Genomic DNA, 10,478 nt, shown 5'->3' on the forward strand with positions numbered 1-10,478 from the left:
CCTAGTTTTTTGTTTTTTATTATTATTTTTTATTTTATTTTATTTTATTTTATTTTATAATTCTTAGCCTATGCACTCCATTGAATTATTATTATCCACTTCATTTTTCCAATATTTTTTCTATTCATTAATTGACACCAGTGGATTAAAATCCAATGTTTATTGTTAAAATATGTTATTGGTCAAAACATTATTGTAGAGTGTTGTGGATGAGATTTGGTGTCCAATGTGTATTAAAATCCCAATAAGTAAAGGATAGACATTGAGTGAGTAGTTGGTGGTGTAGAGTCCAAATTGGCCTCTTCTTTCATGTTCTGTCCTTATCGTTTGGGAGAAAACTGCCAATTTGATTCTTTTTTTTTTTTTTTAAAAGGGTCAATTTTGTCCATCTTTCCCACCTTTTGATATATTTAAACTGGATAAAACGCTCTAATCTAACTAGAAAACCGATTTAGTTTGAGTTCAGACAAATAAACCCAACCCAACCCTTATAGTTTGGGTTAGGTTGGTTCGAGTTGTGGGTTGAATGTACACCCTTATTATTGTTCATAAATTATATTATATTTTATTTTATTTAAATTAAAAAATAAATAAAAATTATCCATTAAAAAAGTCTTTGGGCACTAATTAGATCCGGCATATTTCAGGTGTGGAATCCCGACTTCCATACTTATAAAAATTAATGAAAAATTTCACGAATTGAGAATAAAAAATAGGTTGAGTGTGGAATCTCAACTTCCATACCTATAAAATTTAATAAAAAATATCATGAATAGGTAGAATATTTGATTCCACCCCTCGTAGATATCTCTAATTATAGTTGTTAAAGCGCTCGTAATCTTTCTGTTATTATAAAAAGGGTTGTTTTAATTTATTATTATTTGTTTTCCGAAAGTAAATTACTTTATGAGAGATTGAGATTACGTGGACGGATTAATAAGAACAATCCTTAGGTGAGAGAAACATATTTGTTTGACCTTTCTCTCTTTGCTGTCAACTATGAATCATTAAGATTCCTGTGTACGTTTCTGAAGCGAAGTTTCGACGCATGGAACACGATCCCACACCCACGGATCGATTACCAGTCCATTAGCTCCCAATTTTCTATAATTGGAGCGCCACACACCCATTTGAGCTCCATTTTTCTCGCTTGCGTTTGTAGGAGACCAAGCGACAATGGCCTTCAATCATCTCCTTCGTTCTACTCTTAGGTCTCAGGTATCAGATCAAATGCCCATTTCAATCGTCTACTTCCTTCCACTTTTTGATTCCGTACTTTGATTTTGTTTGTTTGCTTTGTTGGATCGATTGCTACTTTGTTTCGTTTTGTTTTTTTAGGCTTTCTGAGTCTGCGATTTTGTTTCTGACGTTCTTCATTTCGTGTTTATCCATTGAAATTTGTGGAAATCTATTCGGTTTCTTTTTGTTTTAAAATGATTTTTCGTTTTTAAGATACGTGCCATCGGTGATGTTTTACTTTTCCTGCTTTGATCTAATCATCAGCATCATTATTAGTTTTGTTTTTAATGCATCATTGGTGGGAAGACGCATGACAAAGCGTGATTGAAAATTTTCTCCTGTTTTTTGTTTTTGAGTTTAAAACCGATGGGATTCTGTTTCTAGTGGCGCTTCTCTTTCTTGGGCAGGTTGTTCTTGAGTTATCTTTGTTGTCCTCTGTTTTAATCTGCATTCATAGTTTCAGATTATCGAGTTTGAATGAGGAATCGAGATCAAAGGCTACTTAGAACAATAATTTTAGAAGCTAATGTTTTCCCTTTAATTATTTTGTTGTTTATGAAGTTGTTACTATGTAACCTTCATAATTTGGTTTCCTCTGCGCATGCCAACATGAATTTAAAAGGTGAAACTAATTTTATTTGTCTACAATATCTATCATTTGATATCTGCAATGCCAATTTAGAACATTTTTCTTGGTAACAGTTCCAGAAGTTTTTCAAATTATGATGGTTCTTTCTCTGTTTTTCTTTTTTCTTTTTGCAGTTTGGTAGCTTTACAAAAGCCGTCACTGCTTCTAGTAGAGCTTCACAGGAACATGGCATCCTAGCTCCCTGTCTGTCCCGCTTCTACGGTACAGGGGCTTCAGTTCAAAAAGATGATCCAGGGTACATTTTATTCCTTCTTTGCATTCTCATGCATGATTTGTGATATCAATGCTTGCTTGGATTACATTGAGTTTCTCATTGACCACAAACATGCTTGAATTTCAGGTTTAAGGGGCATGATATGCTTGCACCTTTCACTGCAGGATGGCAGACCACTGATGTTCATCCACTAATCATAGAGAAATCCGAGGTATCAGCCTAACAGTATCTTCCAATCGAATGGATAATAAAAGAGAAGTTATGTTCGTTCTGTTTTGATTTAATTAGAAGGTATAGCCTTTTCACTCGACTTCAAATTCTATGGTGATACAGGGCTCATATGTATATGACATTGATGGAAAGAAGTACCTTGACTCTCTTGCCGGTCTATGGTGCACATCCTTAGGTACCACAAAACAGTTCCATCGTCATTGTTTTATCCTACTATCTTAAGTGCTGATTCTTTATGAAAGATAAACACTACACTGATATGGAGTATTCTAGACTCCTAGTTATAATTTGGAGTTTTTCCTAACTTTTCGGGATACAAAGAAAGATCAAAGACGGATGAGAATCAAGTATGTTAATTTGATAGCCTCAAGTTCATTAGTTTCAAATGCTCCAAATGTTAGTCCAAATTTTGGATGCAGCAGACATAAGGATTGGAGAATTTCTTGGTATAAAAAGTACTGACATTTTAGTATGATGCAAATTTTTGAATGCTTTATATGATTTTAGTACTTTTCTTTTCTAAATTCTTTGGTTTTAGTTAGTTAAGCAATGTTGGAATTTGTAGGGGGAAACGAACCACGACTTGTGGCAGCTGCTACTGCACAATTGAATACCTTGCCATTTTACCACTCCTTTTGGAATCGTACAACGAGGCCTTCTTTGGTATCCTATGCAACCTTGACCATTTTTTTGCACTCTTTTTGCAGTTAAAGAAAGAAAGAAAGAAAAGCTCCTTTCATTAGTTTCACTTTCTTGCTGTTCTTATGTGACAGGATCTAGCAAAGGAACTCCTTGAAATGTTTACTGCTAGGAAAATGGGGAAAGTATTTTTTGTTAACAGTGGTTCAGAGGCCAATGATACTCAGGTTTTTTTTTTTTTTACTTGAAAATAAAGGAAGAAAAATCTATGAAACTAACAGGACTAAAAGCTCTGCAACAATGCAACCAACTAATTCGTTTTATGCTTAAAAATTGTGATAGGTCAAGCTGGTATGGTACTATAACAATGCACTTGGAAGACCGAATAAGAAAAAGTTCATTGCTCGCTCAAAAGCGTAAGCGAAAATCACTTGGCTGATATTGATATCTATCATTTCTTTCTGTTCTGTTCAATTAACTCTTTTTTTTCCCTTGCACTCTTCTATTCAACAGGTACCATGGCTCAACATTAATATCAGCCAGTCTTACTGGGTAGGTTAAATGAAAAGGAAATGGACATTATATCTCTTGTTAAAAGGAATACTTGAATGTTATTTTTGATGTTTTGATATATTTTTCCACAGCCTTCCGGCTTTGCACCAAAAGTTTGACATTCCAGCTCCATTTGTTCTGCACACTGATTGTCCACATTACTGGCGTTACCATCTTCCAGGTTCTGATCTACGCCTGGATAGACAGTCAGTTCACATTCTTTTACTTTTTTTCACGTCGTTCAATTGCTATCATCCTTATCTCAGGTGAGACAGAGGAAGAGTTCTCAACCAGATTAGCCAAAAACTTAGAAGACCTTATACTCAAGGAGGGACCAGAGACGGTAAGCTTGAATACTCTACTTTGAATCACAATATGGCATGATACAATAATTGATTCCTTCTCCCATGTCTGGTTTTACCCTTCAGATTGCTGCGTTCATCGCTGAACCTGTCATGGGAGCTGGTGGTGTGATTCCTCCACCTGCTACTTATTTTGAAAAGGTAAGCTCTTTAAACTGCAAAGGTATTGAAGAAAACTCAATTTATTAACGCTGACATTAACCTAAACTATGAGGACTGGCTTGTTTACACGATTGCACGAATAAACTCCATCAACCTCACTATCTTATCGTGTATGCTCATTAACAGAAGCTGTCTTATGGAAATTTAGGCAGTTGGTCCTTCATTCTTAGCTGTTTTCTCGAACTTACTGCAATACAACTTCGGTCATTAGCTTGTTGATGAGATTAGGCAAATTTAAACCAAAAGCTTTGAGGATGACAAAAGCTTTGAGGATGACAAAAGCTGGAAGCTCCTTGGTATGAGCAATCCAGGAAAAAGAAAAGTTCAGATGAATCAGAAAACTCGATGAAACAGATTTCTTCATTGCTTGTGGACCAGACTCATCTTTAGGACACAGTTTTTGCCTCTGTTATTAATATTCCAGTTATGTGAATGATGTATTTCTTATTTATGTTGCAGATCCAAGCTGTGGTCAAGAAGTATGATGTACTTTTTATTGCTGATGAGGTACATGCTAATTGCAATTTTCTTCATCATTTCACTTTGTTTAGAAGAATGATTCCAATATGAACCAGGAGCTATCTTCAATATTTATTATAGGTAATCTGTGCCTTTGGAAGACTAGGGACAATGTTTGGATGCGACAAGTACAATATTAAACCAGACCTTGTATCTCTTGCAAAGGTGAAGTTCGAACAGATTCAACTTAACCCGATATCTTGTTTCATCGTTTTTGTTTGTGTCTGACAGTGGACTGGACTGTGTAGGCGCTTTCATCGGGATACATGCCGATTGGAGCTGTTATCGTGAGCCCTGAAATCTCTGATGTGGTTCACTCTCAAAGCAACAAGCTTGGTACATTGCTTATAGAATAAACTAGTCGTCACCGTTAATAAATCTCTGAGTCCAGTAACTTACCTAGTCGTTCTGTTCAATAATATTACTTCCAGGTTCCTTTGCTCATGGATTTACATATTCTGGACACCCGGTTTCATGTGCTGTTGCAATTGAAACACTCAAGATCTACAAGTATGTTGCTACACCATTGCTTTTGGAGTTCTAATATTCGTTGATTGAGAATGACAAAGATAACCCTTAAAATTATCATATTGGAGTTCGAGGGTGCAATTATTGTTTAAAGCATAAAAACAATACATGTAATTGTTACCATACGAACTGACATATAGTATGGAGTGTGTCACAATCGCACTTTTCTTCGGAGCAGCAGGCATGACCGTGACAGAGTGCATACGTTTAAAATTACCATATTTTCAGGAAGTTTACTTCATTTCATTGTAGGGAAAGGAATATTGTGGATAAAGTAAATAGCATTTCCTCAAGGTTTCAAGATGGCCTTAAAGCTTTCTCTGACAGCCCTATCGTTGGAGAGGTACAGAGAGTTCCACAAGTAGTTAGGTTTGGCTTATGAATCTGAACCATTTTCAGTTCTTAACAATGACCGTGATTTTTGCAGATACGAGGGACTGGCTTAATCTTGGGCACAGAGTTTGTAGACAATAAATCACCAAATGATCCCTTCCCTCCTGAATGGGGTATGTTTTATGTAATTCCCATGGTTAGTTATTCATCTTAATGGCTCATCTCTAGAAAACAGCTTGCGAAGGTTTGGTTCACCCCAACTTTGAAAGTCCTGGAAAAAGTATCTGACACTAGAAGAAACTTAACACAAACTTAACATAACACAGTAGCTTATATCGATTAGGAATCACGACTCTCCATAATAGTATGATATTGTCCACTTTAAGCTAAGCTCTCATGGCTTTACTTTTGGTTTCCTCAAAAGGCCTCATATCAATGGAGATGTATTCTTTACTTATAAATTCATGATCATCCTCTTAATTAGTCGATGTAGGACTCTTCTCCCAACAATATCATCAGAATTTTGGATTCACAGACCAGCAATTTAGTGGACCTTGATTTTGATCTACCGGGGCCATACTTATGATGAAAGCTTGTTATTTGCCTTGAAAACAGGAGTCGGTGCATACTTTGGAGCCGAATGTCAGAAAAATGGTATGCTTGTACGTGTTGCAGGGGATACTATAATGATGTCTCCACCATTTATCATCTCTCCTCAAGAAGTGGATGAGGTATCCCTGAAAGCCTATTATGATTGATTTTCATCTCAACACATTTTTGTTAGAATTGAAGTCATTGTTCTTGTTTCCAGTTAATAAGCATCTATGGGAATGCACTAAAGGCTACTGAAGAGAGAGTGAAGGAGCTGAAGGCTCAGAGGTAGCTGCTGCAAATAATTACAGCGAACGGGCTGAAGAAACCAGATCCTGGTCTTGCTTGTTCGAAAGGAACAAAGAAACCCTTGTCCGTGATGGTCAAATGCTTTGATGGTGGTGAAAGGTTGATCGGCTTGTGTCTTGTACAGAATACATGAATGATAGTCTGTAATCTTGTCCCACACCAATTTGTAAGTTAAAATAAAGCCCTGGATGCTGTTGAGAAATGTCACTCAACTACTAGATTCTTAAGATTGTCTCTGAATGAAAACAAGTTCATATGGGTTTCAAAGTTAAATTTGCTCTTTCAGAAACATTTCTTATAATAATAATATAATTCTGTTGAAGTTAATTCAATCCTCAACTGTCAAATAGGATGTTTGAAGAAACAATTTATTGTCGCCATGAACTTGTCGTTATAAAACGATTGAACTGGTACATTATCATGAGAAAGTGAGGTATTTGTTGAAAGTTTTTGTGAAATTCCACATCGGATCCACAAGTTCTGGTGTGAGGGGTGTGAGAGATTCGAGATTCGAGATTCGATGGAATATCTTCAATGTTTGTTCACTTAGACAACTCATCAAATGTATAACTTATAAAATATACGGATAAGGCACCAAAATAAGGAATGAAAGCTTAAAGAAAATGAAGAAAAGTGAGAAATAAGAGAGAAATTCTCATCGTTTCGCTTCCTTTTCAGCCTTCCTTCTCGCTCGCCTCTCTCTCGAACTCGCAGTCATCTTAAACCCTCGATTCTCATCCTCAGATTCATCCAAATCTCTGAATGATTTCTTCACATTCCTCCAGATTTAAACCATTAATTTTCCATCATAATCACAAACAGAGAACGAACAGCGACAACATATTCATGATCTCAAAATAAAAGAAGAGGGAGAAAGAAGGATACCTCTCGAATCTCAGAAAAGCTTACGGCGTAGAAGGTAATGGCTGCCGCTGCAACAATGCCCACCAATGGAACCCCCCATTGCTGCAATCCATCCATTTTCGCTTTCTCTACAAATTTGATTTTGAGGATCCAAGTTTCTGTGGAGTTGAGTCGTATTTGCCCTTTGCCCTTTGGAGATTTTAGATAAGGTTTTAATTTTATAAAATAATAATAATAATAATAATAATAATTTGATTTTGAGGAGCCAAGTTTCTCTCATTTTTTAATTAAAATAATAATAATTCAAATAGTTTTTTTTTTTTTTTTCTCTCCTAAAAATAACTAATATAAATATGTTGGAATTATAGAGAAGAAATTTCCACGTGTCAACCTCCACGTCCACCTCAACTATGACTAGTCCGCCGACGTGGATCATTCAACACGCCGCTAGTCAAAGGTTGTCTTAATTTTTTTTCCTTCATTTGTGGGTTATTATTATTCTATAAAATAAAATGTAATGATTTATAAGTCCCACACATATTAATGTATAATTAATGAGTTGATAATTCAACTTCGATATGAAGTATCCATGAAATAACTTTTATTCATAAAATTCTTGTTCCAATTATTTAGATTAAGATTTGTGACATAATTCTTCTAATAAATATAAAAATTTCCTAATTTATTTTAAATTTAAACTTTCAATTTAATTCCATAAAATAAAATAAATAATTTGAAGTTGAAAGCTCCATTTTCTACGTTGAAATAAAAATGAAGAATAAATAAATAATAATTTTCACACAAATTTCCAAAAATAAAATACTTAAAATCAAGTAACGTCCTTGTTTTTTCTTACGTAATATAAATTTCAGACGCCAAGATTGGGACGAGGAAGTTGAAAAAGTAGCGTATTAATTTGACTTGATTTTCCATAAATACCCCTTCCAAATAATGTAATAACTAATTATGCCCCCATGAAGTCGAGCTTCCAAACACATTTTTTCCCGACCATTAACACTTTTATGAAAATCTTTTGGATCAACTCAAAATTTGACGTCAATGACTCTAAATATTTACAACCTAACTTAATCTAATCCTCTATTTTCGAGTTGGGTTGTCGGATTCTTTTTTCCTTTCTTAATTATTTATAAAATTTTACTTTGTCGGCATGCATGTTACGTTAAAAACAAAAATTTTATAAAATTTAAATATCAAATATTCACAAATCAGAGTGCATCACTAGTAATTTTAAAATTGAGTGACTTTATTTTCGAGTTGGTCGGGCTGACCCAACCAAAAAAATATCAATTAACGAATTGACTTGAATCGTTAAATTTTCAAACTCGACATATATATCCTTAAAAATTCTTACTTTTAGTACACTCTTGGTCCTCCCATTCAAATTTCCATGTAATATTAATCATGAAATTTGTAAATAATAAAATTTATCCTAAAAAGAATTGAATTTGATTATAAAAGGGCCATTAGTGAGATAATTGTTGGTAGGAGGGGAAGAAATGGAATATAAATAAAGTAGAGGGGTCGGAATATGAAAAGTGAGGAGGAAGCCAAAAGGGAGATGGCAGACGTCAATGTCAGGGTGGCCGGGGGAGAAAACGACAGAGCGGTCATGTTTGCACGCATACAATGGGCGGTTTGGTCGGTGGCATTTTGCGTACGGTTGTCGCCGCCACTTCCGCACCAAAAAGACACCTCCTTTCTTCTTCCTTTTTCAGATAATGAAAAAAAAAAAATAAAAAAAAAAATTAAAGACTATTCTTAATAATTCATATTATTCCTTCTTTTTGTTTTCTATTTCTTAATTTATTTCAATAATGAATTTATTATAATAATGATAATAAATGAATAAATAACTAGGACGGAGCATAGACGAGGATAAAGATGGGAAATACAAACCCCATTTAGCCAATGAAGAGAAAACTTTTTCCGCTCCCTTTCTCGTTCTCCATTGAAACGATGATTCTCCCCTATATTTGAAGTGGGTCATGTTAGAAATTACGAATTTCCAAAATAGTACGATATTGTCAACTCTAAACATAAACTCTAATGACATTTCTTTTAGTTTTTCCTAAATGCCTCATAATGTTTCTCGTTCGACACATAAAAAAATTATATATATATCTATATATTTATTTATTTATTTATTATTATTATTATTATTATTATTATTTGTCTGAAAATACATTTTAAATGTTAAATAACTTCATTTAATTTTTAACCATTTCCGAGATTATTTGTACTCCCTGTTGCAAGTTTGCTGACTTGGCACACTACCAAATAAAACTATAACGGCTCTGAATTGCATTTTATTTTACCATTTAAAGAATTATGTTTTTATTTAAAAAATGTGTTTATATGCTGTGATTGACTAACTATAATACTAAATTTTTATTTATTTTTAAATTGAGAGTAGGGTCACATATGTGATGTCATCTGATTTTAGAATGTAATAATATTTGGAGTCAAAAGTCAACTTTTTTTAATGGTTAATTATGACTTTGAAATTTGTATAAAATTTTATATTTGAATTTGGAAATTGATTCGAAAAAATATTTTTCTATAAAATAATGAAAATTCAAACGTATATCGTCATTTATTTCATTTTTAAAATATAGTTAAAATTAAAAAATAAAGGATAAAAAGAGAGATTTTTAAATTTTAGATGCATAATTGAAACATATTCTAAATTCTAGAGTAAATAATTGATATTTAAAAATTAAAAAATGATTTAAAATATGATTCTAAATAATTTAAAATAAAATGAAAAAATAATTTTTAACAATTTTTTAAATCTACTGCCAAAGATAGCATGTGCTATAAAGGTGGCAAATGCAATTTGCGAAGGGTGTTTTTGTCTTTTTCTTTTCTTTGTTGTGTTTTTTTCTGGAAGAAACATAAATTAACTAATAAATAATAAGGTTTAAAAATTAAATTAAATCAAATACTTAAAAAGACCAAATAAACAATGAATTTTCACACATCTACTCCACGTGATATTACCAAATTATACAAGGACGAGCAAGAGACAAATATTGACCACTAAAATAAAGACAAAGAAAGTGTCCTCTTACATGCGTGAACTAGCTCACACAGATGTTCGAATTTTCTCGTTCTAAATATTAGTTAACCAAAAAGATCGGTTGAGTTATTAAAAAAAACATACTAGTTAAGAGAAAGACATTGTAAATTAGTTTAGTCGTCAAACATTTTAAATTATTATTAAGTTGAGTTTCACATGTCTTTAACAATAATAAATGTTGTTAAG

At 33.4% G+C, this 10,478-nt stretch overlaps 2 protein-coding genes across 2 annotated transcripts; one reads left to right on the top strand and one right to left on the bottom strand.

Moving 5' to 3' along the window:
• The first annotated feature begins 992 nt into the window (after window positions 1-992).
• LOC111479758 (gamma aminobutyrate transaminase 1, mitochondrial-like) lies at window positions 993-6,612 on the top strand. Its single transcript, XM_023124607.1, has 19 exons — window positions 993-1,218; window positions 2,002-2,123; window positions 2,229-2,313; window positions 2,436-2,508; window positions 2,899-2,996; window positions 3,107-3,199; window positions 3,315-3,388; window positions 3,486-3,524; window positions 3,617-3,705; window positions 3,791-3,867; window positions 3,953-4,027; window positions 4,508-4,555; window positions 4,649-4,732; window positions 4,816-4,903; window positions 4,999-5,077; window positions 5,348-5,438; window positions 5,523-5,601; window positions 6,044-6,159; window positions 6,240-6,612. The coding sequence occupies exons 1-19, from the start codon at window positions 1,177-1,179 to the stop codon at window positions 6,309-6,311; spliced, it is 1,524 nt and encodes a 507-aa protein (XP_022980375.1). The 5' UTR covers window positions 993-1,176; the 3' UTR covers window positions 6,312-6,612.
• Window positions 6,613-6,837: 225 nt separating this feature from the next.
• Window positions 6,838-7,434, bottom strand: LOC111482149. The gene is made up of 2 exons (XM_023127822.1): window positions 7,214-7,434; window positions 6,838-7,097 (listed from the first exon to the last, which is right to left on the bottom strand). The coding sequence occupies exons 1-2, from the start codon at window positions 7,307-7,309 to the stop codon at window positions 6,984-6,986; spliced, it is 210 nt and encodes a 69-aa protein (XP_022983590.1). The 5' UTR covers window positions 7,310-7,434; the 3' UTR covers window positions 6,838-6,983.
• Between the last annotated feature and the right edge of the window lie 3,044 nt (window positions 7,435-10,478).

Source organism: Cucurbita maxima, unplaced genomic scaffold, assembly GCF_002738345.1.
Source record: "Cucurbita maxima cultivar Rimu unplaced genomic scaffold, Cmax_1.0 Cma_Scf00001, whole genome shotgun sequence".
NCBI classification, from domain to species: domain Eukaryota; kingdom Viridiplantae; phylum Streptophyta; class Magnoliopsida; order Cucurbitales; family Cucurbitaceae; genus Cucurbita; species Cucurbita maxima.

What these genes read in the sequence shown, in the direction of transcription:
- LOC111479758 (XM_023124607.1), top strand. Translation starts at nt 1,177, where the DNA reads ATGGCCTTCAATCATCTCCTTCGTTCTACTCTTAGGTCTCAG. An exon ending in GTTCAAAAAGATGATCCAGG is followed by an intron (nt 2,124 to 2,228) that starts GTACATTTTATT and finishes CTTGAATTTCAG; the next exon opens with GTTTAAGGGGCATGATATGC. An exon ending in TCCCTTCCCTCCTGAATGGG is followed by an intron (nt 5,602 to 6,043) that starts GTATGTTTTATG and finishes CCTTGAAAACAG; the next exon opens with GAGTCGGTGCATACTTTGGA.
- LOC111482149 (XM_023127822.1), bottom strand. Translation starts at nt 7,309, where the DNA reads ATGGATGGATTGCAGCAATGGGGGGTTCCATTGGTGGGCATTGTTGCA. An exon ending in GCTTTTCTGAGATTCGAGAG is followed by an intron (nt 7,098 to 7,213) that starts GTATCCTTCTTT and finishes AGGAATGTGAAG; the next exon opens with AAATCATTCAGAGATTTGGA.